This window comes from Onthophagus taurus, chromosome 7, assembly GCF_036711975.1.
Source record: "Onthophagus taurus isolate NC chromosome 7, IU_Otau_3.0, whole genome shotgun sequence".
Classification (NCBI taxonomy): Eukaryota; Metazoa; Arthropoda; class Insecta; order Coleoptera; family Scarabaeidae; genus Onthophagus; species Onthophagus taurus.
The window spans coordinates 1,590,210-1,617,849 of NC_091972.1; the positions used below are offsets into that span (position 1 = coordinate 1,590,210).

Below are 27,640 nucleotides of genomic sequence, written 5' to 3' on the forward strand. Positions count from 1 at the left end.
AATTTGAGAATGCAGACTTAGGTATTATCAATTACGTTCTCTTCATCTAAAATATATTTCAGATTTCTGGCACTTCCGGTTATACCGGAAGTCGCCACCAACTTTATTTTTTTAAATGGAACACCCTGTATATTTTACATATTTGGATTTGTCTGTTTTAAAGGTTTATAAATAACTTTACTTTTTGCAATTTAATTCGACCGTTCTCGAGTTATTCGAATTTTTCCAGAAAAATCTGCTCCAGCAGACATTTGTTCAAAAAATCAGAGAACACTCGATTTTTGGGACATCAATTTAGGATTGAGAACATGCTTAAGCAACATGATGGAGTATGTTTTGGTACCGAGAACTGCTGTCTAGAACGTTTGGTCACTTTACTATGGCACGTTAACTTTTCAAAATTTGGAAGTACCATAACTTCATTTTTTTAAATGGTACCCCCCATATTTTATTTCTTAGTCGTCTTCGGTAGTTCATTCTACATCTTTTATATCCCATATGTCCCATATCTAATATTAATAGTTTGGGAGATAATTAGGGTTTTTTGAAAAATATCATAATATGGATATTTAGCCTAGTGTACCATGAAAAACAAGCCTTCTCAATGAGTTCTTGTCAAAGACTCACTTGTTTACGTCACTTGATGCATGTGAGCTAATAATTATCTGTTATGTCCCTTAATATTAGTACTGAAACGAGTTAAAATCGATAACAATAACGAAAGTAATATTTACACAAATCAAGAAATTCTTAATTTAATTTTTTTGCATGAAAAGCGCGACAAAGGTCGTAGTATTATTCCCAGATCTTCTTTGGCAGTTCGAATTGAGGTGTTGGGACTGGGCTCGAAATAAGACAAGGTATTCACCTCTTCCGTTGCATTATCTACTACATTTTTTGGTCAGTTTAACACGTGATTAATACGTCCAAAATGCAAAAAATGCTTCTATTCTTCTAAATTTACCTTTTGTCATCGGAGATAAATGTGGATAATTTTCATTAAACATTCTGCAAGTTCTACTAAGAACTTTATCGCACTTTTCGTGCACAAAAAATAAATTATGGATTTCTTCATTTGTATAAACATTATTTACGTTATTAATATCCATTTTAACTGGTTTTGGACTCACAAGCATCAAACAACCTAAATTAGACTTTGACGTTTATCAATAAGTCATTAAACATTTGTTTTCCATGGCACACTAGGTTAATATCGATATGATATGTGAGCATTTTTCAAAAAACCCTAATTATTTCTCAAACTATTAATGTTAGGCATAGGACATATGGAATATAAAAGATGTAAAATGAGACGCTGAAGACGACTAAGTAATAAAATATGGGGGTTAAAATTCGGTTTGGCCAGAACCCCAGAAACGTCTAATGACCGGTCTCGCTGAGACATCCTGTATACTTTCTGAGATACGCTCGCATTAAAGCAAATAACCTTATAAAATTAATCAAACCAATAGCGTAATTGTAACAAATTAAATTAAAAATATTTCCATGTGGAAAGTTCAATTTCTCCTTGATTTCGATACTTTTGCTATCTATTATAATTTTAAAATATTTCTAACATAAATATATACAAAATAAGAAAAATTTGGTAATCGAAATGAAAATTTTGAAAGAATTAATTTATAAAATACTTATTAGTTGCAAAATAATAAAATGTTTTGTAAAACAGCGCGCGCATTGTAGAAATTTAATCATTATCAATACAATAATTCCGCAATGCGGGCGTCGGATGGCGCCACGCGCATTGTTGTAAACCTGGCTGTACCCAAACCGCTAGTTGGTTAAGGTTCGGAAGACCTTAACATTTAGGGGGATCTATCAATCAAACGGAGACCGATGGGGCCCGAAGAGCATACGTTCGTAACCTTTGCCCACCAACGTTAACCTTAGAAAAAATCCGCTCGCCAATATCCTTGGGTACGTCCCGTTATGTTTCGAAACTTCCTCGTAAACGCTTTGGCAATTCGCATTCGTTCCGATCTAACGGAACCGTTTGTGTGTCGTTTTTTCCCGACAGTGCCAAGGGGGCCCTCGTCGCAGGTATTTATCCGTTGCTTATTGCGACGCAATTGATAAGAGATGGCGAGTTTCGCCGCGCAGGCCGCTTTACGGGCAAGATGGACTTCTTTGGTGGAGGAAGGCATTGAGATGCCTACGGAGGTTTCCAGTAAAGTAACGAGCGTGGTCGGATGGTTGAAACAGGTTCTAAAAAAAATCAGCAATGAATTGGTCGATGTTATTTTATTGTCAAGCACAGAGTATAATGAGCTTTATTGTAAACGCACATAGCTTCCGTTTTCTTTTATTTTCTTTCAAATAATTTGCATGAGACGCTCCTTTATTTCGTTATTTTTCTTTATTTACCACGTGCAATTATGTATAGATAGAAAATTGTTGTCATGGTCAGTTTATTTTTAGTCACGGCACATTGGCAAAGTTACAAATAAAAACAAGTTCTACACCATACTGATTAGTTTAATGTTTCATTAAACATCTATTTACTCGAAATAATTAGAACGACCCCTCCGGTTTTGTTTTAATAAGGAAATATATAATATAGTCAAATTCGACGGTCGTCTCGTTTCTATTTTAGCATTGATAGTTTCACGCACGAGTCAATAGTTTTATTCGCACCGTTTCTTCTTTATTTGGTGTCCAATAATTTTGTGTCTTTGTTTTAATAGAGTAAGTTTAAATCCGATAAGTTTTTGTGCGTTTTTATCGCAGGCATCACTCGAAGTTCGCGCTGCCGGAAGAAGAGCGGTCAATACATTAGCCGGAAACGCGATGAACAACTCTTTGGTGATTCTTCATTTTAACGACGTTTACAATGTCGAGCCATCCGGTAGGGAACCAGTTGGTGGTGCAGCCAGATTTTGTACAGCAATCAAAAGCTTCCAACATCTTAATCCTTTAGTATTATTTAGTGGTGATGCTTTCTCGCCAAGCATGCGTAAGTACTTAGTTGATTTTTAGATGGTTTGAAAATTGTCTTTTTTCTTTAGTTAGTACGTTTACAAAAGGTGAACAAATGGTGCCAGTTTTAAACGATGTCGGTACTCATTGTGCGGTTCTTGGTAATCACGATTTTGATCATGGTTTAGAAGTACTCTCTCAATGGGTCGCGCAAACTCAATTTCCATGGTTAATGTCTAATGTGTTAGATAATGAAACGGGGCGCCCTTTAGGCGAAGGACGAATAACTCACGTTGTTCATTGGGCTGGGAAAAGAATAGGTTTGGTTGGGTTGGTTGAAAGAGAATGGTTGGACACTTTAGCGACGATAAATCCAGAAGAAGTAACGTTTTTGGATTTTGTTGAAGCCGGAACTAAATTGGCTGTACAATTAAAACAAGAAGTAAGTCATAACACTTTTAAAATAATTTTAGAACGCCGAATTTTCTTTTGAAGGGTTGTGATTACGTAATAGCCTTAACACACATGAGAACACCAAACGATATTAAACTAGCTGAAAATTGCGACGAAATCGACTTAATATTAGGCGGTCACGATCACGTTTACGAAATAAAAGACGTTAACAGTCGTTTGATTATAAAAAGCGGCACTGATTTTAGGCAGTTTAGCAAAGTGACCATTCATTTTGATAAATTTAATTCAAACGGAAAACCACTTGTTACTGTGGAAGAAATTAATGTTACATCACAATATGAGGAAGATCCCAAATTAAACGAAAAATTAGAGAAATATACTAGTATGGTTGAAGGAAAAATGGATGAGATTCTTGGTTGTTTTACGGTACCTTTAGATGGAAGATTTTCAGCCATTCGAACGGGCGAGTCTAATTTAGGAAATTGGGTAAAAAATTTTCTCTAAATATTGATAAAAAATAATTTCTTTCTTAATTTAGGTGTGTGATGTTGTATTAGCAGCAACCGGTGCTGATTTAGTGGTTCTAAACTCAGGAACGTTTCGTTCTGATCAAGTCCACCCAGCAGGAGAATTCACAATGCGCGATCTCGTTAATGTAATCCCAATGAGAGATCCTTTAACAGTTTTATTAATATCAGGAAAAACACTTATTGATGTCTTAGAAAATGGAGTTAAAATGTACCCAAAATTAGAAGGTCGATTTCCCCAAGTAGCCGGGCTTAGTTTCGCTTTTGATCCAAGAAAACCACCCGGATCCCGAGTTGATAAACGCTTCATCCGAATCGGGGATGAGTACATCAACGAGGATCAAATGTATAGGCTTGCAACGAAAAGTTATTTAAAATCAGGATGTGATGGATATGTTATGCTAAGAAATGCAGCTGTTGATTTAGACGAAGATGTTTGTCCAGAGTTGGGGTTAGCGATTCAAAATCATTTTCAAGCCATTAATATCAGACAGGGCAAAACAAAAAAGCTTTCGAAACATCGACAATCGTTGGTTACATTGTCACGACGACATAGTTTAGTGAAAATGTTGGATGGAACTGAATTAGATGGGCCTCCACCTTTACGTAGATCTAGTACTGTTGAAGTTAATCCGCAACAAACAACCCGATTAACCAGAAGGGCTTCTTTAGATGATTTAGAACAAGAATCTTGTCAGTTAACTCCAAAACTTGAGCAACGAATTATAATTATTAACAACGATGAAGTAATAATTAATTATTCTTAACATTTTATTATCTCACCGTTTTTATTTTTTGTTTAGAAACTTCAAGAATTAGAACTTCTCAAGCAAAGGCTAGAACAAGACGCTGTTATACAAGAAGTAGACGAATGTTCACCTCAAAATTGATTACAAAATTAGGTTATGAATATGATAAGTAAAAAGTGCACAATGTAGCGCAAAATTTTGTTAAAGTACAATATTTTAACAATAGGAACTTTAAGGGTGTGTGAATGCTCTGTAAAGTTTTTTTTAATACCGTTAGAAAAGCTGACAAAAAAGACAAAAGCCAATTACAGTTCGCCTTAACGTCTTTAGATATTTCTCGTTGATAATTATATATGTATTACGAAAATGCGTAGCTTTTTACATTTAAATGTTTTTTTTGATTATTATATAACTATATTCCAACATTATTTGGCAGTTTCCAATATACAGGGTGTATCTGAATGATTGCAACAAACTTCAAGGGTGATATTCTTTAATGAATTTTATGGGTACTTTGATATAATTTTTTTTTCTCAAAAACCATAAACGCTAGGAAAATAAAATTTGGGGAATATGTTTAACTCATAATAGGGCACGTTTTGACCCTATTTGTACTTTCAACCTAACCTTCTAAACTACTAAACTGGTTACGTTTAGTAACCTCTTTACATTTTTGCTAAAATTTTTTTATGCAGATGATAAAATACATTACAAAAATTTTACATAGGTAGATGAAAGTATCCTAAAACTTTTTTGTCTCTCTAAAATTTTTCCAAAAACGAGTAATTTTTGAGAAAAAAAATAATAAAGCAAACACTGCCCGTAAAACAACGGGGTTGTCAAAAGCTGGAATGAATTTTTAATGAAAAAATTTTAGTAGGTTTTGCAATCTTTGACAGAAATATTTTTGACGTTTAAATGTCAGTGTTTTTCTTACTATTATTATTGTTTTTCAAATTAATTTTTAAATAAAGTCCTATCGTATTTACGCTCGTTCACTCGACGTTTCAAAATTTTAAATAAAACAATAATAATAGTAAGAAAACCACTGACATTTAAACGTCAAAAATATTTATGACAAAGATTGCAAAGCCTACTAATCCAATGTATACAGTATGTCCCAGGATAGATGTTACAAGCGATATAATGACTTAAAAATTTTTGAATTTTATCTTAAGGCTGAGGAATTAAGCCCTGCTTGGTGCGAAAAGAATTTTAAGTATATTTTCATATTTTGAAAATCAACTCGGCCTTGATAGTGAAAAGAAAACTATTTTTAGTTCAGGTAAAGTAACCTTTTTGTTCATGATACTGAAAAATGTTATTAAGAAAAGTTATTCAAAATGTGAAATTATGTTGATATACAAAATTTCAGAAAGATCTATCTACTTTGGTTGAACCATAACATTTTACTTTAAATAACATAAATATTGTATAATTTTATTTTATTTATAGAAAATCGAACGTAAACTTAACTGTCGTTTATTCAACATAACATCCACCTTTTGTTGCTCACTTTTCTATACGATGCCTAAATTCTCTAAAGCTGTTCCGAATTTCTTCGATGCGTATTTGTCGCATAGCATTTGTTATCGGTTCTTTCAATATTTTTCGATTGTTCGGTATTGGTTGAGCGAAAACTAGTTGTTTAAGGGGACCCCATGAAAGAAATCTAATATTGTAAGGTCGGGAGACCTTCGAGGCCACGCAATGGGACCATTTCTAGATATAATCTTTTCTCGAAATATTAAATTTAACCATTCAGCTACACGTACTGTAGAATGTGCAGAGCATCCATCGTGTTGGAAGTAAATTGCCTGTCTTTCTATCAGCAAAAAAAATTCTTATCTAAAATATAGTGGTTTAATCAATGTAGGTAGATCTTTCTGAAATTTTGCATAGTGCCACAATTTCTCATTCTGAACAACTTTTCTTAATGATATTTTGCCGTATCAGGAACAAAAAGCTTACTTTACCTGAACTAAAAATAGTTTTCGCTTCACCATCAAGACCGAGTTGATTTTCAAAATATAAAAATATACTTAAAATTCTCTCCACACCAAGCAGGGCTTAATTCCTCAGCCTTAAAATAAAATTCAAAATTTTTTAAGTCATTATACCTCTTGTAACATCTATCCTGGGACACACTGTATATCATTTTCATAAAAAAAATTTAGGCATAAATTGAACGGGGGTTGTTTCGTTTAGTAATTTAGAAGGGTAGGTTGAAAGTACACATAGGGTCAAAATTATCAAAATTATGAGTTAAACATATTCCCCAAATTTCATTTTCCTAGCGTTTATGGTTTTTGAGAAAAAAAAAAATTAAACCGAAATTTTCCGCCATTTTTGGAGGGGTGTAGCTCCTTAGGGTAGCTACTTAAGGGTACTTATATATCAAAGTACCCTTCAAATTCACTAAAGAATCATCCTTGAAGTTTGTTGCAGTCATTCAGATACACCCTGTATAGGTAATTAAATTTAATTCAAAAATCGAATATTTTTAGGTTTTAAATAATTTATTTAAACAAAAATTTGAAAAGTCTGGTTTACATTATTTATACGTTTTTGATTTGACTGCCGTTTTATACGTTCCATGTCCAATAATCCATTTTAGTCATGTTTATGGTTGTGAATACATCCATTTTATATTTAGTTTTACCGTTTTTTCGCTTTTTAATACATAATTCAAGCTAACCAATAAATTGTAATTAAATGATTACCTCTAATTAGCAGGGTTTTTAAAATAGATAATAGGTCATAAGAAGTTAAGTTACCCCTTTTTTAGATTATGTATAAATTTAGGTTATATGGTGTGTACATATTAGAGATATTTTGTTTAAATTTATTAATTACTAGCAATTTTAGTGATCAATTCTTAAATTAATAAGTTTTTAATAAAAAAAAATCCTTACTTTATGCTCACACCATATAAAAAGCAATTTACATCACAAAATAACTCATAGAAATGTACTCCTCTAGAAAAAAAAGTACCTAAAATAACAAATAAACATTTCTTAAGTAATTAAATTGTAATTTTTATTTCTTTTCTTATTTTTTTTTATCCTAAAGTTATGTTTTTATACAATATTTTTAGCATTGAGTAATAAATATTATAATAAAATAACAAATTACATTTAATTTACAGTATAAAAAATTACATTAATATGATTATAAATCAGTTTTTGGACCTAAACTCAAAGGAATTGCCTGTAACTCCGAGCGGAGGCACAAAAATTCCCCACATACACACATAAGACTTACACACGCTATGTTTAATAACCACCATGAAAAGGTTGTGGGAAAACTCCCATTATAACACCAACAAACGATCAAGTGAAATAAATGCCAAGTACAACTAAAATCTAAGCACTGCTTAGTTCTTTCAACTATAAACCACAATGCAACAGCTCTAAAAAATTAAAAGTGTTATTAAAAATAAGCAATTTAAATGAAATATTAACTTACCCCACCAAGGCATTTATTACAAAAGCAAATATCACTAGTTTACCTCCTAAATCTCTGATTTGAATCTCCTAAATAAATTAATCAAATTAAATTAATTCATTTTCACTTAATTAACTTACATGGTACTCAAAAATATGATCCAACGTTCTTGTATCACTTGTTAAACCACCCAAAATAGTTAGTAACAACCCCAAACTAGTGTACAATACACATTGCATGCACACAATTTGTGATATTAATAACCAAGGGTCCCATTGGGCATAACGGAACGAACCGGTCAATTTCTTCATTTCTTAATCTCAAGATTTCTATTTTTTACATTATAAAGTTTAATTATTATTAACGTCAAAAGATTTCATCAGGTTATATTTACGACATATTTAAAACGTCATGTCACTTTTGACATATCACGATTAAAAATACAGAAATCTGCAAATCAATTGTGCGAATTATCTTTGTTTTATTAAAAAAATAAAATAAATTAATTCAATAATAGGTAAGTTATGTTACAAGATAAATATAAATTAATAAACTTTTATATGTTTCATTAATAATTAATTGTGTACTACTTGAAAACGATTTAAAAAAAATTGTAGATGTCGCTGATGTAGACTCCCTGATTTGCCGGTAGGTTTGACAGTTCCGGTAGAACTATTTGTAGTATATTGTCAAAATGGCTATACGTTAGGTGTTTCGGTTAAAAAAACTCCTTAAATTCCCATTTACATATTAAATTATACTATTTTAATACACGCCGAATAAACCTTTTCCTCGCATTATGTATTATATGCGGATGTGTGGTATAAAATAAAAAACCGTGTGTTGTGATTAATTCAGCAAATTTAGTGTAGGGTGAATTTTGCATCAAAACGAGGGTTGTTGGCGTGCGGTTCTTGAAGAAAAATAACGGGAAATCAGTTAAATTTTTATGTTAGTTCCCGTATTGCGGAACAGGCGAACGGAGGGTAACCTTATTTGTCAAATGTCGTCGAAGTGTTGATGAAAAAAACGGGATAATAAATGTACGAAATATACGTTGTTTGCGAGTAATTTTGGGGCGTGTGGGCGATAAATAATCGAAAAATATAAGTAGTTTAACTTCAAAATTTCCGGTATTACTTTTTCGATTTATTCGCCATCATGGCATACGTGTGTCCGAAGGATTTGGATGGGTTTTTACCGCTTCTATCGAAAGCCGACACAAAATTTCGACAACAAGTCGGACAGGATCTTCTTTCTTACCTTGCGGAACCTTCTAATTCAATTTTGTGTCAGGATATTGGCCAATTTATTGATGGTCTTATACCATGGATGCAAAGCAGTAATTATAAGGTAAGTACAAGTGTTAAAAGTAAATATTTGTATAAATTATTTAACAAAATATTAACACGTGAGTAAAATTATGTAAATATGAGTTGACCTTTACGGCAACAAACAGTTAGTATTTAAAGTTATCTTTTATTATCTAATTGTTTATCAAGATTTTTTGTTATATATAGATTAATTTTTATTTATTATCAACATACCTAAGTAATGTTTTTATGATATCTCCTCAACATTGCGACAATCTATTGTCTATGTTGCAATGTTGCGGAGGTCTTGTGCATCATTAAGATCCATCTTGCAATGTTGATGCCCAACTTTCCTTACAGCGATCGTGGTTTTTATTTTTGTGTCCATTCTGGCAACATTCTCTCTAACTTTTTCTTCACTTTCTTGTCCATTTAACAATGTCCTCATGCTTTGATGTGTTCGCTTCGTTGTCTGTCTTTTAAACAGTAGCTGTTAGAGCTTTTATTGGCATGATGGGTCTTATAGCATAATTTGTGTCTTGCTGTTGCCGTGCAATGTTAGGACACACCCTTATGCAATGCAAAATAATTATAATGAACGGAATTTATGTCACTATTTAATAATGGGATATAAGTAGTTTGTATCCTAACCTCAGTATGTAAATATTTTTTAAGTAAATAATTAAATGCGATTACTCTATATTGCTTTTAAAGGCATTAATAATTGCTCAAACAAAATAACGATAAGACTCCAATATTAAAGCGACTTATTCTTAGTATAAAAAGAATTAACAATAAACAACTTCATTTAATGGTTCAACTTCTATTTCTTTTTATTTGACGGCTTATCGAATTTAACCTAATTGGGTCAATTCTATTTTTATTCGGTTTACATCATTGTGGTTAAATTTAGCCGGGGATTGTTTACGTTTTTTTCTCAACGTCTCACCTTAGGTGTTCGAATTCAGGTGTCAAGGTCTCCTTTATAAACAGAGTAAGTAGGTTTTAGCCACTTTGTAATGGATCTTTTTTCTTCAAAAAAATTTCAAGATATCTACTTGTATTTTAATGAATCCTATTAACCTTTTTCTTTAACCCATTAACACTCCATGTGCATTAAAGTTTCTCCACATTATTAACTTTGATATCAAATAAAAAAATCTGCGCAACATATGGCGATTAAACCGCAGTTGTTGCATCACCGTCTATTTTCTATGCTATTAAACGTCACTTTAAGGCGTATCAACTCAATTATATTCACGGTAGCGTGAAAATATTTTTGAAACACCATCATTCGTTTCGATGGTCTTAAACGTCTTAAAACCTCTTTAAATCATTGATAATTTAATATAGTAAGAGTGTTTTCAATGTATCCATAGAGTTGGTTGATTTAAGGTAATATTAGCATTTAGGTTCGTAGTTTGCAAAGTTCAATGTACTCTATATGCCGAGATTTTAAAATAACTTCTTCAACGGGGGTTTGTAAACTTCCACAGCGCCATCGAAAACGTGCATATGGATGGCGTGTAATGTAGTCGGTGTACATTTTCATCGATTTAATAAAAGGTAAACCCACGGGAGGGTTAAATTGGGGAAACTAAATGTTGTCGTGTGAATCGCGTGATTATAAATGTTTTTCTTGGTTGAGGGGTGAATTAGATGAGTTTAATTTCATTCTAAATAAAGGAAGAGAATATAAAAGGTTGAGAAAAGATAAGATCGTGTGAAATATTCATACATTGGATGAGACTAACGGATTTTTTTTATTCTTTGTGATCGTAACCTTCAAGGCAAAAAAATCCCAAGTAATGTTACCCTATTTAACCAAATAAGGTTTTCTATGTGAATAAATAGGTATGATTTCACCGTGTAGGTTTTTTTTACAAATCGTAAAATTCCTTTACGGGACAATGGGCCATTATTTCCTCTTCTATCCCACATACAAATACGGTGGTAGTCAGTAAAAGCACATTCTTTGAACTTGTCGGACTTGTTAAAGACTTGGACTGTCACCGCTTAGTTCCTTTCACACGTATCATAAGAATTATTTTGCAGTACACTCATTTGGAATTTTCTCTTTTTTTTGTATCAGTTTAGAGTTTTTTAGAAACATGAAATCTCTCTAGAAGGTGCTATTCCAAACTCTTGGAGCTTTCCAAAATTGTCACCAACCCAGGACTAAAAAAAAACTTATTTAAAAAATTCAAACAACAAAGGTAAAACTTGTTGATTAAAGAGGCTTTCACACCAAAGTAACATGTCACTTTCGATATGCTATCAGGAAGCAGGATGGATCGCGCAACATTCAATTTTACTTTCATACCAAATGTAGCTTGCTATTCTAAATATGAAATATGAGCTTAATTGGTTTTGTCATCTCGCTAGGAGATGACAAATAGGAGGGGAAAAAAGAAGATACGTTAAGTTACGAATCACTCTGTATGATAAAAATGTCTTTTACCTTGAGAGTAATTTATAAAATCCTATTTGTGTTTTAAATTACATTCAATTGGTCGTTGTTAAAAGGAAATAATAATAATGATGTAGATAAAGATGGTTAGAGAGATTTGTTATTTAATGTAGTTGAATTTTATTAACTTTTGAAATTGTTTTATTGTTTTGGTGAAGTAATTGAAGACAAAATTAGAACTTGTAAAACTTGAGCTTAACGGCTCTATTTCCAGCTTACATTTAAAGCGCGCGTACTTTCAAATACTTTCTTCTATTCAATCTATTTTCATAGTTACCCCTCTCTGTTTTGCGCTACACGGTATTTTTGGAAAATGCTCCTGGTAGTTAGTGTAGCGAAGTGTCGCCAAAAGGTCGGCCAAATTAACACTAAATTAAAACTTTTTATTGAAATAAATAATCAATCAAAAAATGTTTTATTTTAACTCAAAATTTGGTATGTATTATTTATTTTGAAATGTTTTTCCAACTAACAGTTATGAACACCCTTAAATTAGTAAACATTAGTAGGCGTTGTGTACGTGATGGTTATTTAGCCTTGGTAATCTGTATTTGACCGACTCTCTTACGTAAAATGTCCAATTGAAACAAATAATATACACTTTATTTCAACGAAGGTTTATCATTGCATGCAACCAATTAGTTGTTAATTAGCATACAAAAAGCGATTGTTTTCAATTTTAATCGTTAAATGATGCTTTTGAGAAAAGTTAAAAAGATGATTCTAACAAAATCTGTTAGATTTGCCCGTTAACCAAATGCCGTTAGTTATACCTTATTACATGTGTAAATGAGAGGCAAATGTTGGTGGTTATGTACAGTCTTTCATTTACATGATTTAATTTCCTATAATTTTCGTCGCGTGATTACGGTTTTAGAGTGTTTATTAATTTACAACCGGTTTTTAACCCACTGGAGTTTTATTTTGTAACAATAAATAATAAATTAATAATTTTTTAAAAATTTTAATCCACTTTTTTATGTTTGCCATACGTAAAAGAGTTACAAAAATAAAAACCCGAACTGGTAGGCGTTATAAGTGATACCCGAAATGGAAACTTGTATTTTTTTAATTCTACTTGAACATTCTACATACAAAACATTCCGACAGTTATATTCATACTTTCTAGTGACTAACGTCTGTAATGTAATAAACATGTTTCTTTGATTTCAATAAAAGATACGATAATTTGTTTTTTTGTAGGTTTCCAGCAATGGCATCGAGGTGATGACATACCTCGTGGATAGATTAGGACATGATTTCCGGCCATACTTACAAACAGTGTTGCCAGCCGTCGTGGACCGACTCGGCGACGCCAAAGACACCGTACGAGAGAAAGCGCAACTTTTGATATTGAAAATTTTGGAACGCGAAGTGTTGACCCCGCAAAGTTTATTGGACAAATTGACCCCGAGCTTTTCGCATAAGAACGCAAAAATTAGAGAGGAGGTGCTTCGATGTTTAGTTAACACACTCAATGAGTAAGAATAATATTTTTTTTCAAAATCAAATCGAATTACAATTAATTATTTTGCGTAGACATGGAGCTCAAACAGTCTCATTAAATAAATTAATTCCACATATTGTAAAATTACTTTCGGATTCAACAGTGACAGTACGTGACACCGCTTTTTCTACTATGGTAGATCTGTATAAACACGTTGGTGATAAATTGCGAATAGACATCCAAAGAAGAAATTTGATACCTACGGCTAAACTTCCTGTCCTCCTGGCACGATTCGAAGAAGTAAAAAGTGCCGGGGAATTATTACCGACAGCCGCTACAAATATTGATTGTACGTTTTATTGAATATCGCGTAACCTTAAATTTTAATTAAAACTATTTTTAGTTTTTACTGACGAAGTGGATAAAGCTGTTATGGCAAAACCAGCAGTGCCAGTTAAAAAGTTAGGATTAGGTGCTGTTTGTAGGAATCCTTCATCAGCTAGTGCTCGACAAGCTGCTTCTTCACCAGCCATTACGTCAGGTAGGTTCAAATTTTGTAAGTATAAATGTTGTTTTAATTTGTGTAACTTGTGACTGGTTATCTATGAGATATGTAAATCTAAATAACACCAATAAATTTAAGAAGGGGAATTTTAACCAACTTTAAAGAAATTAAGAAATTAATTTAAATATCTTTACAAAATAAAGGGATAAATTTAAGAATCTTCCCCATAACATTCTCCCAGGTCTCCTTCAGTCATCCTCTTCATCTGTATACCTTCCAAACTTGTTTCACTTGCCCTTTTTTTTTAGTCTGACTAGATGTCCCCACCAACTCAGTTCTTTATTATCTATATTCTCCAAAATGTTCTCCACCCCCACTTCTTTTCTGACCTCTTGATTTCTAACTCTATCTCGCCTTGTTATATTTTTTATTCTTAAATCTTGCTTTTGTCCTTTTCTGTCAGTATCCATAACTCGCTTCCATATGTCAATATTGATCTATTTACTGGTTTATATACTACTATCCGTGCAAAAAGTCAAGGCCCCTCAATTTAGAGATCGATATCTTCGTAACCGCTCGAAGGAAGAAGTTGCGGTAAAGTTTATTGAAATCAGTGAATATTTCTACGTAACATATGTTAACACTTTCGTGACCGATCACGTATTTTTACGTTTTTATATTGTCATCAGTGAGGAGCCGCTCACGTATTTTTACGTTTTTATATTGTCTATAGCCAGGCGCCGCTCACGTATTTTTACGTTTATATGACATTACTTGCGGCTCCTGGCGTAACAATACGTAGCGAAGATGCCGGCCATTAACGTTATCCTAATTGTATGTTGAGCGGACGCGAAAGTGTTAATTTGAAAAATTTCGGATTCACGGTTTTCTTTTTATCGCTAGTTAAATGAAAAAAGTACCCGATTTTTGAGAGTGCCAGCAACTTTGTCTACTTAGCGATTTTTTTTCTCCAAAACTATTTGACAAAAAAATTTCAAATTTGAAATTTATTTATTTATTTGTAATCTTTGGAATACAAACAGGACAGGCCCAGTGAAGTATCCACTAATAATACATAAGAAGAACAATAGAAAAATTAATGTTAATAATAATAACAATATATATATATATATATATATATATATATATATATACAGGGTGTCCCACCTAAGTTGCCTCGGTCCATAGCCGAATTATGATTGAGTTTTTCGAAAAATGTTTCAGATAAAAGTTGAATCGAATCATATTGTACATATTTTAAAATTAGTTTCAGTAATGGCGGACTTCCGCTTCTACCGGAAATGGATATCAACTTTGTTATTTTAAATGGAACAGCCTGTATATTATTGCATTTTTGGATTCTTTGTGAAATTTCAATGGTACTTTGTTAAGGATACCTTAGGTCTAACTGGTATCGTTTTTGAATTATATGACGATTTTAGAAAAAAATGACATTTGCAGCGTCTTATAAATTTGGTAATATTGCCGAAACTGTGAAAGCTAGAAAGATTTGGTTTTCTGTTTTGGATTAACAATAAAAGAACACACGTTTGCTAATAGAAAATTATGCATTTATATTACGGAATTCTTAAGTAGGGATCTGTAATTTTGGAACTTTTTAATCATGGATAACTTATTTTTTTTAAATGGAACAATATACAAATTTTTGCAAAACTGAATGTAAAATTTAATTTCCCTTCAGTTTTATACAGGTATCATGGTGTCTATCTTCAACGGTTTTGGAGATATTCCCGATTTTTCAGTTTTTTACGTTAGGTATGTATTGCGAAGTAGGCTTAGGACTGATAAAATGGAAGGTGGTCGACGCTTTGCAATACTATTAAAAATTGAAGTAGGCTTGGAAAACAAACTAGGTAAACTGTCATTACTGTTCCACGCATTAGAACTGTCATTAGTGTTCTACGCATTAGAACTGGCTTTCAAAGTATTATTTGTTATCATAATAATTAAAAATGTCACTTACGCGGAAAGAATTAATCGATATGGTTTTCGTCAAGAGTTTACGCACAACAATATCCAGATAGGAGGCATCCAAATAAGAGGGCATTTCTGTCCTTACTGAAAAGATTTACAAATACTGGATCCGTAAAACGTACTAAGCGCAACCGTAATAACTCCGTACTTACGGATGAAAACCAGTTGCACGTATTGTTAGCTGTGCAAGAAAATGCAGAATCTAGTGTGCGTGAAATAAGTAGGTGGACAAACATCAGTAAATCTTCGGTACACCGTATCGAATCCAGTTGCACCAGGAAATTACTGAAGGCGATTTCGAAAGCAGGCTGTTATTCTGTCAGTGGGCAATTGAAAGAACTAATCTTGATGCGAATTTTTTCGGACAGGTGATGTTTTCAGATGAAGCTACCTTTCACAAAAATGGGTTTGTGAATCGTCATATCGTCATGAATTGTCATTATTATGATACAGCCAGTAGAGATGGTCAGTGAACGTGTGGGCAGGTGTCATTGGAACGCATATCATAGGCCCTTTCTTTCATAATCAACGTTTGACGGGTAGGATTTATTTAGAATGTTTAGAAAATAGTTTGGGCGTTCTGTTGGAAAATATTCCACTAGCTATTCGTTAGTAGATGTGGTTCCAACTCGATGGTGCTCCACCGCACAATACCGCCCAAGTACGTCGGTATTTGGATGTGTCCTTTCCCGACCGCTGTTAGATGGCCTCCGAGATCGCCAGATCTTACCACTTGCGATTTCTTTTTATGGGGTTTCATTAAAAGCAAGGTTTATGAGACATCACCAACTACTCCTGACGATATGCGTCAACGTATTGTAAGAGCTTTTCAAGAAATCACACCAGAAATGCTCAGAAATGTTCAAAACTCCTTACAAAAACGATTTCAATTATGTAGTGAACAAAACGGACAACATTTTGAACATTTGATGCAATAGTGTTTCTTTATGTGTGTTTTGTTTCCAGTGGTCTGGTTGTGTTTTGTTGGCCACTTTTTAAGCATGCCGGTAATATTTCTGCCAGTCCTAAGCCTGGTAAAATGCGAGGGGAAGGTGGCCGGCGCTGCGAAATAAGTATCTATCGTTAAAAACTGAAAAATCTCCAAAACCGTTGAAGATAGACACCATGATACCTGTATAAAACTGAAAGGAAATTAAATTTTACATCCAGTTATGCAAAAATTTGTATATTGTTCCATTTAAAAAAAATAAGTTATCCATGATTAAAAAGTTCGAAAATTACAGATCCCTACTTAAGAACTCCGTAATATAAATGCATAATTTTCTATTAGCAAACGTGTGCTCTTTTATTGTTAATACAAAACAGAAAACCAAATCTTTCTATCTTTCACAGTTTCGGCAATATTGCCAAATTTATAAGACGCTGCAAATGTCATTTTTTTCGAAAATCGTCATATAATTCAAAAACGATACCAGTTAGACCTAAGCTATCCTCAACAAAGTACCATTAAAATTTCACGAGGAATCCAAAAATGCAATAATATACAGGATGTTCCATTTAAAATAACAAAGTTGATATCCATTTCCGGTAGAAGCGGAAGTCCGCCATTACTGAAACTAATTTTAAAATATGTACAATATGATTCGATTCAACTTTTATTTGAAACATTTTTTGAAAAACTCAATCATAATTCGGCTATGGACTGAGGCAACTTAGGTGGGACACCCTGTATATAAAAGTAAACAAAAACCAGCAAAAGGGAAAAAATGAACAAAAAATAAAATAATAACAAAAACAAAATGACAATATGTTTAATGATGTTAATAATAATATGAATATTAATATCAACGACTCGCTCAGCTGTCAGACAACGCACGCAATGCTACTGACATTGCAAGTGGCGAATGTTTTTGGCAGAAGATAGTGAACGAATACAAGACAGATCAGAAAAAGGACGGGATATGCGACATATAAATCCCAGCATGCGAGAAGCCTTGTTAACAATATAGTCAATATGAGCCGAAAAAGAGAGTTTAGAGTCAAAAATAACTCCAAGGTCTCTCACGCATTCGGATTGTCTGAGGATAGTTGAGCCAAGGGAGTAATCAAAGACGACAGGATAGCGTTTACGAGTAAATGTAATTTTACTGCGTTTATCAAGGTTTAAGAACAAGTTATTTCTTAAACAATATTCATGTAACTAGTTTAAATCGTCTTGCAGTTTTGCACAGTCGTCGGTAGAACAGATGCGGCTAAATATCTTGCTATCATCGGCGTAAAGTAGAAAATTTGAATGGTGAAAACATGCATGGATATCGTTAATGTAGAGTAGAAAGAAAAGCGGTCCCAGATGACTACCCTGAGCGAGGCCAGAAGAAATATCTCTAAATGCAGAGCGGTAGTTACCTATGCTAACAGCCTGCGATCTGCCGGAGATGTAAGATGAAATCCAGGAAATTAACCAGTTGGAATGTCAAAATTAGCAAGTTTAGTTAAAAGGATCCCATGATCAATTCTATCAAACGCCTTGCTATAATCGGTGTATATGGCGTCTACCTGGCGTCTAAATGGTGGTAAACCAATGTGTTCTTAATGTGGGACATATTTAATTTTTTCGATATTCCATATAGTTTCGCGGAAAATCGCGGTTTAGTAGGATGCGGTTATTTCGAAAACGACCTGACAGATTTCAACGCGATTTTTACCAAAATATGTCAAATAATGTCGGTTGTCGGATTCCGTTATTAGTTTTTCAAAATTAGGGCTCCCGAATTTTTTAAGAGCGATTTAATGGAATTACAAATTATAGAGAAACAGAAATAAGTTATGCAGGGAGAGGAAGGGTATCCCAGACAGTACGTCGCGTCTTTATCTTACCTACATAAAGAAATAAGGCGCGACGTCCTGTCTGGGACGCACCATCTGTTCCGATTGGACAGAACCCCCGTCACCCCGCAGAGCTTATTTCTGTTTCTTTTTAATTTGTAATTCCATTAAATCGCTCTTAAAAAAATAGGGAGCTCCACAGACTACTACCAGACGGCCAACTCCATTGTGAAAGCGAGATCCAATATATACCGGTCTCTCTCACTCATCATGTAACACTTATGTAGATGGCAGTGAGAAGCAAAAATGCAATTGGCGCCAAATTCAAATCTTTTATTTAATTTAAAATTTGAATCAGGAATAATTTTGATCTAATGTGCTTTTTGTGGATCTATTAAGCTATATTTAGCTTGCGTAAGCCAAAATAATTACAGCTTAATAGACAAATAAAAAGCACCTCAAATCAAAAAGTTATAATTTTATAATTTCAATGCAAAATAAAGAGAAATCCATTGGCGATTTAAAATTTTATATTTAAATGACAATATAATTACAATAAAAACCGCTGTCCTCGTCTTCTCCGGGATGACCCTCACAGGTTGGGTTGGGTTGGCCGTTTTTGTCTGTGGTTTTCAATTGATAAAGTACATATAACAAAAAAGCATTATAACAAATAAATGTTGGTTATCAACCACCAACTGCTTCTTACCCTAAGTGACATGGTGTTATCAAAAATTTGAATACTTAATTTGAATACTATTGAAATTAAAAATTAATATAATTAAAATACTAACCTGTCCTTATTCTTGGGAAAACAAAATAATTTTCCAACTTCATCTTCGCTACATCCACACACAATGCAAAACATTTTTACAATAATTATTCTCGAAAATTATTCGTAAAAAATACAACGCAAAAATAGATAATAAGCACAAATAAGACAATAAACGCAAAAGGACTGTGTGACATGTGACATACATAAAATGTCAAAACCGCTTAAACAAAGTCAACAGCTTTCTGTAATATTACTAACGACATGTACGCCATCTACTAAGGATTTCTATCAAGATGACAAAGAGAAAATATCGGTATTATGATGTGATAATAAGAGATAGAGAATGGCCTATCATTTTCCCGGTGAGCTAACTCTCTGCCTTACTCTGTGGGGAGCTCTAATTTTGAAGAACTGGTAACGGAATCCGATAATCAACATTATTTGACATATTTTGGTCAAATCCGCGAGGAAATCCACTCAGCCGTTTTCGATATAAGGGCGTCTTACTAAACCGCGATTTTCCGCGAAACTGTATGGAATATCGAAAAAATAAAATATGCCACTCATTAAGAACACATCAGGCTACAACCAGTTCAAAATTAAAATTTTTTCGTACGATAGTTTTCGAGAAAAAAAAACGCCAAGTTGACAAAGTTGCCGGTACCGTAAAAAATCAGGTACTTTTTTCAGTTAACTCGCGATAAAAAGAAAACCGTGAATCCGAAAATTTTTAAATTAACATATGTTTCGTAGAAATGTTCAGTGATTACAGCAAACTTTGTCGCATTTTTTTTTATCAAGCGGTTGCGAAGGTATCGATCTCTAAAGTGAGGAGCCTTGACTTTTTGCACGGATAGAGTTTGAGTACTTTTCTTTTCCCAATAAAGTCAAATCAAGCCTTCTCGTCAGTGGAAAGTATGTTTATTCTAGTCTTTCGTTTCTACTCCATCATGTTTTCCAGTTTAATCGATTGTAACTCCTAAATACTTGTCTTCCTTCTATCGTCATCATTTTAGTTTTTTTTTTCTATTTATTTTCATGCCATATTCTTTTAGTACTTCATTCAATGTTGTTTCGTCCACTTTATTATAACATAATCTTAAACTACAACGTTCCGGTTCATAAGCATAACTATTAGAACTTTAATGGGGTTAGCAGAACTTTGAAATTGCAAAAAATTTCAACCTCACGAGACTTGGGTAATTTCGGCCACGTGGAATAATTTGGACGTTTGTAACTTTCTCGATTTAAATCGCTGCTCAACGATTCGTAAGAATAATCGTTTGAACTCAAAGGGAGGTAAACGAAACTTCTATCAGAACTTCAAATTGTATTTTGTGTATTGACTTAAAGTATTTAAAAAATTTTTACATTTATTTATCACAGTAATTATGTTTTTAGACATTTGAAAAATTAATCATACCGTTTGAGAGTTATATTTCTCTTAATACTATTTGTTTGTGACAACTACTATTATACAGGGTGATTCAAAAAACCTCTGACAGACTTCTAGAGTAGATAATACATGAAAAATTAAGATGAATAGTCTTAATATACATCGGGTCGCAAATGCCTCTTTAACGAGATATAGCGCGTCAAAGTTTCTTTAAAATTAAACATTATCTGCAATAAAAAGCTCTTTTTTTAAAATATTGTCTACGTCATCACTAATTTTGTCAAACGGGCAGTATTTTCGTGTAAAGTGATCAATTATCTATCAATTGGTCTCTTACAAAACTTTGATCAAAACAATAGTTTTTAAGAAAAACACGTTTGTAGAAAATTTGTTAATCCAATCAAAAACTGTTGCTGTTTTACTTTACACGAAAATACTACGTTTGACAAAATTAGCAGTGGCGCTGAAAATATTTTTAAAAAAGGGCTTTTTATTGCAGATAATGTTTAATTTAAAAGAAACTTTGACGCGCTATATCTCGTTAAGGAGGCATTTGCGACCTCATATATATTAAGACTTTTCATCTTAATTTTTCATGTATTATCTACTCTAGAAGTCTGTCAGCGGTTTTTTTAAATCACCCTGTATAAACAGGCATAGTGAGTCGCAAAAGACATAAACCGCCGTGTAACGATGAAAATGTGCGCTATTCTCAACATATTCGTGAAAGAACCTTCTAAAGTTTATCGCTGTTATTTAGAAACAATCTATAAAAAGGGGGGCAACATAAAATCCTTAGGGCATCGACACATTTTGTTTTCCTACCAAAAACGTTATAAGACTTTGTAAAGGCGAGTTAAAGTTAAAACGTTAGAGTTAATATTTAAAATAAAATTTAACCTCATCGTTTTTCTTTATTTCATTTTCATCATAACTCATTTAAATAACAAGAATTAATTATTTTTCTTATTTGAGCATTGCTTAATCATCTCTCAGTTTTCATTTTTATACTCATATGTACATAAACGCCGTATTATCGTGAATCTAATTCGTATCCCCTAAAATTTTAAATGCAAAACACTCGAGTATATAAATAGCATACGAATTAGATTCACGAAAATATTAATTTTGGAAATTTTATTTTCAACTTGAATCGATTGGAATTATATTTGATTCTTTATCGATTTATCGCTTTTAACTTTATCATTTTTAAAATTTTTTACATCGTTCATTTTATTTTCTTTCTGTTTTATATTTGCTACTGCTGTTTTATATTACTGCTGATTTTACTTACTGCATGAAGGAACTTTAAGCAGAATGGGTTCGCTGCGACGAGTTTACAGTAATTGTGGATGTAAGTTTTTTTTTTATTTTGCAGTTTTATGTACATAAACACTATTTTTGATTGGCTTTTTATTTTTCTATTTCAATCATCTATCTACTAAGTTTATACTTCTATTTATTTCTTCGATAACCTTTATCGAATTCCAATTTATAGCGGGTGCTGTTGACGAAGAAAGTTTTTTGAAATTGTTCGAGGATGTTTCTCCAGTTCAACTCTTTTCACAGCGAGAAGTCGTTGATCACATGAAAGGCATTGCTGAAACGATTTCTGACGTAAATAAAGACTGGAATAAACGAGTGGAAGCGGTGTGTTAATACATTTTTTTATTTTAATCAATTTCTATTTAATTTTGTGTTTAGTTGAGGAAAGTTCGAGCGATTATTATAGCAGGTGGCACGAATTTTAGCGAGTTCCACACCTATATAAAACAAATGGAACATTCTCTTCAAGACTCGTGTAAAGATTTACGATCGCAAGTTGTTAGGGAAGCTTGTATAACCATAGCTTATTTAGCCAAGACTTTAACGAATAAATTTGAACGTACCGCAGAGTATGTTCTTAGTACTGTAATAAATTTAATACAAAATTCGGCAAAGGTGACAACACAAATATTTTTAACTTATATATTTTATGATATATCTTAAATTTTAAGATTATGGCAACATCTGGCTTAACTTGTGTAAAATTTATAATCCAATATTGTCAAAGTCCCAGATTAATACCAATTATAACATCAAATTTGGCTACATCAAAAAGTAAAGAAATTAGACGAAGTTGTTGCGAATTTTTGGAACAGATGTTGATGCAATGGCCGACGCATCCTTTAGAGAAGCATATCGCCATCTTGCAGGACGCTGTCAAAAAGGGAATAGCAGACGCTGATTCTGATGCTAGAGTTAGCTCCAGGAAGTAAGTAATTAAAGCTACTAATTAAATTGATTAAAAAAAAACGTTAAAATTATAGAGCGTTCCGTGGATTTAAGGAGCACTTTCCAGACCAAGCGGAGGCACTGCTACAATCGTTAGAACCGAGCTATCGGCGAGCCCTTCAAGGGGAATTATGCTTATCGTCGAGTTCTTCGAGTGGTAGCCTTGCTCAAACTGGTTCTGCATATAAAACATCGTCGAGACAACAATATAGGCCACCAACAACTCAGAGTACAACCGGTAATTATTATTTTCTTTTTAATTTTTGTTTAATAAAGGTGAAAAAACATTAACAGAAAATATGAGAGGCAAACAAAAAAAAATTAAAACTTTTATATTAGGCTTAAGAAAACTAAATTACTATGGTTCTTGTTTGATTGCTAACGCGATGACAGGAAGTACAGAAAATCTTTTCGGGGGTTTACAAAGAGCCCCATCACTACCGAGGAGTTACAGACAACGTAGTGGAATCCCAGTTTTGAGTAGTACGTAACAGTACACGTAAACGTATCACAATTTTGAATCTACAAATATCACATTTTGCTTTTTCAATCTGTTTTTATTTTTACCTAAAGCTTTTTACCACAACCAAAACCATGGAAACCTTTTTTATTAAGTAAAACTTTTATTTTAATATAATGCATATAATGAGGGCTACTCCTGAGTGAATAATAGCTCATTATATGTGAGTCAAATACTATACTTTGCCCACGACTACTGGTGAAATTGATTCTATAAATTTATTTTTTTAAATGAAGTTTAAACGTCAATGTGACACAAATTCAATGTTACCAACTGTAACTAACTTCACAACAATTTGTCAAAATTAAATGTCAATTTTATGCAACGTCATTTTTTTTACAAAAATTAATTAATTTATGCTTAAATCATACGAAAAAAAGGAATTTGTTTACGTTTTTTTAATATCAAACCTTTAGAAAGTCCTAAGGAATGAAATTAAATTGGCGTTTTTTGAAATTTTGACGTTTCAAATAATTGTTATTATAAAAAGTTTTAATTGTTATTCAGCGCTAAGTTGTATATTTTTAAGTTTCGGGTTTAGCTCTGTGTCTTCAGACGCTGAATGTTAGGTAAGGTTAGTTTTGTTTACAAACATTAATTATACCATGAAGTATTCTTTGGAAATTAGTAATGGCAATTATAGCGTGAAGTTTTCTTTTGTAATGTCAATTATAGCGTGAAGGAATGTTCGGTAAGGTTAGTTTTGTTTACAAACATTAATTATACCTTGAAGTTTTCTTTGGCAATTTGTAATGGCAATTATAGCGTGAAGTTTTCTTTTGTAATGTCAATTATAGCGTGAAGGAATGTGAGCTAAGGTTAGTTTTGTTTACAAACATTAATTATACCATGAAGTATTCTTTGGAAATTAGTAATGGCAATTATAGCGTGAAGTTTTCTTTTGTAATGTCAATTATAGCGTGAAGGAATGTGAGGTAAGGTTAGTTTTGTTTACAAACATTAATTATACCATGAAGTTTTCTTTGGCAATTAGTAATGGCAATTATAGCGTGAAGTTTTCTTTTGTAATGTCAATTATAGCGTGAAGGAATGTGAGGTAAGGTTAGTTTTGTTTACAAACATTAATTATACCATGAAGTTTTCTTTGGCAATTAGTAATGGCAATTATAACGTGAAGTTTTCGTTTGTAATGTCAATTATAGCGTGAAGGAATGTTAGGTAAGGTTAGTTTTGTTTACAAACATTAATTATACCATGAAGTATTCTTTGGCAATTAGTAATGGCAATTATAGCGTGAAGTTTTCTTTTGTAATGTCAATTATAGCGTGAAGGAATGTTAGGTAAGGTTAGTTTTGTTTACAAACATGAATTATACCTTGAAGTTTTCTTTGGCAATTATACTTTTTTTTTTTAAACCAGGAGGAGTATTTTAAATTTGTCACCAGATTGACCTTACACGTGAATGGTTGAATGCGAGGAAGGTTCACACACAGGCAATTTTGAATTTGAAGGTTAGGTTATTGACAATTCGACAGTTTCGTGTCATTATTGTAAATTTTGTGTTCTTAAACCCTTCTTTATTATATTTTGAAATAAATACACTCATAACTTCAATGTTAATTTATATGTTTAGTGTTGACGATAACAAACGAAAATAAATACAATAATAAGTAAATAAATAAATAATAATAATTATTAATTTAAATTTACCGCCAAAATATCTAGTGATATTTTCTGGTGATTTTTCCTAGTGTAAATCTGACTTTCGCGTTTACTCCTCCTGGTTTAAAAACAGAGTATAGTCTGTCCTGTGAATAATGATTATTCGCCGATATTATTCACTCCGTGAAAAATGACTAACCTTTTGTTTTAGAAAACTCATTTATAAGCTATATATTATAAGGTATATTATTATATGAGCATATAATGAGGGCTATTATTCACTAAGGTTAAGTTTAATAAGCATAATTAACCTGATTTATATGTGAGTAGAATACTATACTTTGTCCACGACTATTGAAATTGATTCTATAAATTTATTTTTAAATACATTTTTGAACAAAGTTTAAACGTCAATGTGACACAAATTCAATGTTACCAACTGTAACCAACTTCACAACAATTTGTCAAAATTAAGTGTCAATTTTATAAAACGTCGTTTTTTTTACGAAAATTAATTAATTTATGCTAAATCATACGTAAAAGGAATTTATCTAATTCCGTTATGAAAATTAAATTTTACATGTCTATCTGACGTTTTGTAACGTCACTTTTTTTTATAACTAGTGATGTAATGATTTCAACCTAACTACAAATTGATAAATTGACATCTGTCACTAATAGAATAAGTCAAGTTTTGAACAAAAATTGCTTTGTCAATGGAATTAAGATAAAATTTTGTACTTAACACGTTATGAAACGGCTAATTTTGTATAACTCACGTAATTTGAGTAATTTAACAAAATTTTTGAATGAACTTTAAACGTCAATGTGACACAAATTCAATGTTACTAACTGTAACCAACTTCACAACAATTTGTCAAAATTAAATGTCAATTTTATAAAACGTCGTTTTTTTACGAAAATTAATTAATTTATGCTTAAATCATACGAAAAAAGGAATTCGTTTAGGTTTTTTTAATGTCAAACGTTTAGAAACTAAAAAATTGAATTAAATTGACGTTTTTTGAAATTTTAACGTCTCAAATACTTATTATTAGTCTGTCAAGTTGGTTAACCGTGAATAATGATTATTATTCACCGCTATTATTCACTCCATGAAAAATGACTACCCTTTTGTTTTAGAAAACTCGTTCATAAGGTATATATTATAAGGTAGTCGTGGACAAATTAATTTAGTAAGTAATTAGTAATTAATTTAGTAATTTAGTAACCATAGTTACGAAACTACTGTGCAGTTGCACTGTCCCACATAAAATGCAACATAGCTTAATAGTACAGGCATTAGGTAGTTTTGCAAAGGAAAAGTTTTGCTGAGAAAAAGGTGAGTGAAAAAGGTCTTGTGTTAGTTCTAGTTTTAGTGCAATAAAAATATGCCACAAGTGATATCTTATACTAACTAGTGCTACCTACCACTGTCACTAGCACTAACATTAGACCTAGAACTAGAAACATTCAGATATGTTGCATTTTATGTGGGACAAAAAGTAAATAGGTACGCCCTGGTTTCTATGAAAATATATGTTATTTCAACTCGTTTGCTTCTTTATCCCCATTTAAAATCATTTGTATTTGTCACACAGCTACTTCTTTGACGTTGTTGTGACTACATCATGATGCTTTATTGGAATTAATTTTAGAAATTGATTTAAATTTTTAGATGTTGGAAAACGTGGCGTCAGAAGCAACTCTGCTATTGACTTGCAGGCAGCGCAAAGAGCGAAGGCTCGAGCTCAATACGCTGCGATAGCAAGAAATAAGGTTACATCGGGGACGGCTAGTTTACGTAAGTTTATTTTAAAGAGTTATTTTAAAATTTTAGAAAATTGTTAGCAACATTTTAGTGTTATTAAATAAAAAGAAATTTCATAAAAACAACTTTATATAATCCAGCGAGAACTTGAACACGAATATTGTAATTATTCGTTTTCTGGGGGAGTAAACCTTTGACGTTTCCCAATATTACTATATGACTATCAAACGTTTGTATGTATGGAAATTTAGCACCCAATTCTTATTTTATTAGTATTTTAATTTCAATTGCTGACAATTTTCTAATTCTAATCATTTATTTTCAGTCACCATAACTGTACAAGGCATGATGAAATCTATGATATCAATATTTTCACTTTGTGATTTACCAGTAACCAAGCACCATTATTATTAACTTACAAAAGAATATTGTTTTCAATGTAATATTGGTTAATTTTGACATGACTTAAAATTTTTTTGAACTATGATGAGTAGGAAGGCTTTCATGGCTGGTGTTAATTAAACTAAAACTATCACTAGAACTAGAAATTTTCGGGTTAAGCCGTCTTTTGAGAAAATGTTTGACGTTTTGGATTCCATGTTGCAAATTTTTTCAGAAACAATTTCGAAGTGAATGTTAGTTCTAGTCTTTAGGTTCTTAGTCTTTAGTGACTGTTAGTTCTAGCCGTCTTTA

At 32.3% G+C, this 27,640-nt stretch overlaps 3 protein-coding genes across 13 annotated transcripts in view; 2 read left to right on the forward strand and 1 right to left on the reverse strand.

The window, feature by feature from the left end:
• The first annotated feature begins 1,765 nt into the window (after nt 1-1,765).
• Nucleotides 1,766-7,654, forward strand: LOC111419375 (mannosylglucosyl-3-phosphoglycerate phosphatase). Of its 4 annotated transcripts, XM_071197435.1 has the most exons (7): nt 1,766-1,935; nt 2,036-2,220; nt 2,746-2,971; nt 3,024-3,376; nt 3,430-3,834; nt 3,887-4,621; nt 4,679-7,654. In XM_071197435.1, the coding sequence occupies exons 2-7, from the start codon at nt 2,098-2,100 to the stop codon at nt 4,763-4,765; spliced, it is 1,929 nt and encodes a 642-aa protein (XP_071053536.1). In that variant the 5' UTR covers nt 1,766-1,935; nt 2,036-2,097; the 3' UTR covers nt 4,766-7,654. The 4 variants fall into 4 exon arrangements, with proteins under 4 accessions (XP_071053536.1, XP_071053537.1, XP_071053538.1 ...); XM_071197436.1 differs by having other exon boundaries at nt 1,766-2,058; XM_071197437.1 differs by lacking the exon at nt 2,036-2,220 and having other exon boundaries at nt 1,767-1,935.
• LOC111419368 (Sys1 golgi trafficking protein) lies at nt 7,638-8,486 on the reverse strand. Its single transcript, XM_023052153.2, has 3 exons — nt 8,212-8,486; nt 8,093-8,160; nt 7,638-8,036 (listed from the first exon to the last, which is right to left on the reverse strand). The coding sequence occupies exons 1-3, from the start codon at nt 8,380-8,382 to the stop codon at nt 7,796-7,798; spliced, it is 480 nt and encodes a 159-aa protein (XP_022907921.1). The 5' UTR covers nt 8,383-8,486; the 3' UTR covers nt 7,638-7,795.
• Nucleotides 8,487-8,732: 246 nt separating this feature from the next.
• LOC111417432 (chromosome bows) overlaps nt 8,733-27,640 on the forward strand; it is a 142,738-nt gene continuing 123,830 nt past the window's right edge. For 5 of the 8 annotated variants that reach the window (XR_011640924.1, XM_071197416.1, XM_071197419.1 and 2 more), the window contains exons 1-11: nt 8,733-9,424; nt 13,058-13,335; nt 13,394-13,650; nt 13,705-13,842; nt 22,063-22,113; nt 22,258-22,409; nt 22,464-22,700; nt 22,757-23,013; nt 23,069-23,271; nt 23,427-23,516; nt 26,855-26,980. Coding sequence is in view for 7 of the 8 variants with exons in the window: in XM_071197416.1 (XP_071053517.1) it covers nt 9,233-9,424; nt 13,058-13,335; nt 13,394-13,650; nt 13,705-13,842; nt 22,063-22,113; nt 22,258-22,409; nt 22,464-22,700; nt 22,757-23,013; nt 23,069-23,271; nt 23,427-23,516; nt 26,855-26,980 (1,981 nt within the window). In the remaining variant the exon portion in view is untranslated. Of the gene's footprint in view, nt 9,425-12,198; nt 12,290-13,057; nt 13,336-13,393; nt 13,651-13,704; nt 13,843-22,062; nt 22,114-22,257; nt 22,410-22,463; nt 22,701-22,756; nt 23,014-23,068; nt 23,272-23,426; nt 23,517-26,854; nt 26,981-27,640 lie in introns of those variants that run through there. The other 3 variants (XM_071197422.1, XM_071197420.1, XM_071197418.1) reach the window with 3 other exon arrangements.

Bases quoted from the DNA above. Each gene is read 5' to 3' on its own strand.
- LOC111419375 (XM_071197435.1), top strand. From the start codon at position 2,098: ATGGCGAGTTTCGCCGCGCAGGCCGCTTTACGGGCAAGATGGACTTCT. The intron at 3,377-3,429 runs GTAAGTCATAAC...TTTCTTTTGAAG, and splicing joins CTGTACAATTAAAACAAGAA to GGTTGTGATTACGTAATAGC. The intron at 3,835-3,886 runs GTAAAAAATTTT...TTCTTAATTTAG, and splicing joins AGTCTAATTTAGGAAATTGG to GTGTGTGATGTTGTATTAGC.
- LOC111419368 (XM_023052153.2), bottom strand. From the start codon at position 8,382: ATGAAGAAATTGACCGGTTCGTTCCGTTATGCCCAATGGGACCCTTGG. The intron at 8,161-8,211 runs GTAAGTTAATTA...TAATTTATTTAG, and splicing joins ATCATATTTTTGAGTACCAT to GAGATTCAAATCAGAGATTT. The intron at 8,037-8,092 runs GTAAGTTAATAT...TTAATTTTTTAG, and splicing joins GTAATAAATGCCTTGGTGGG to AGCTGTTGCATTGTGGTTTA.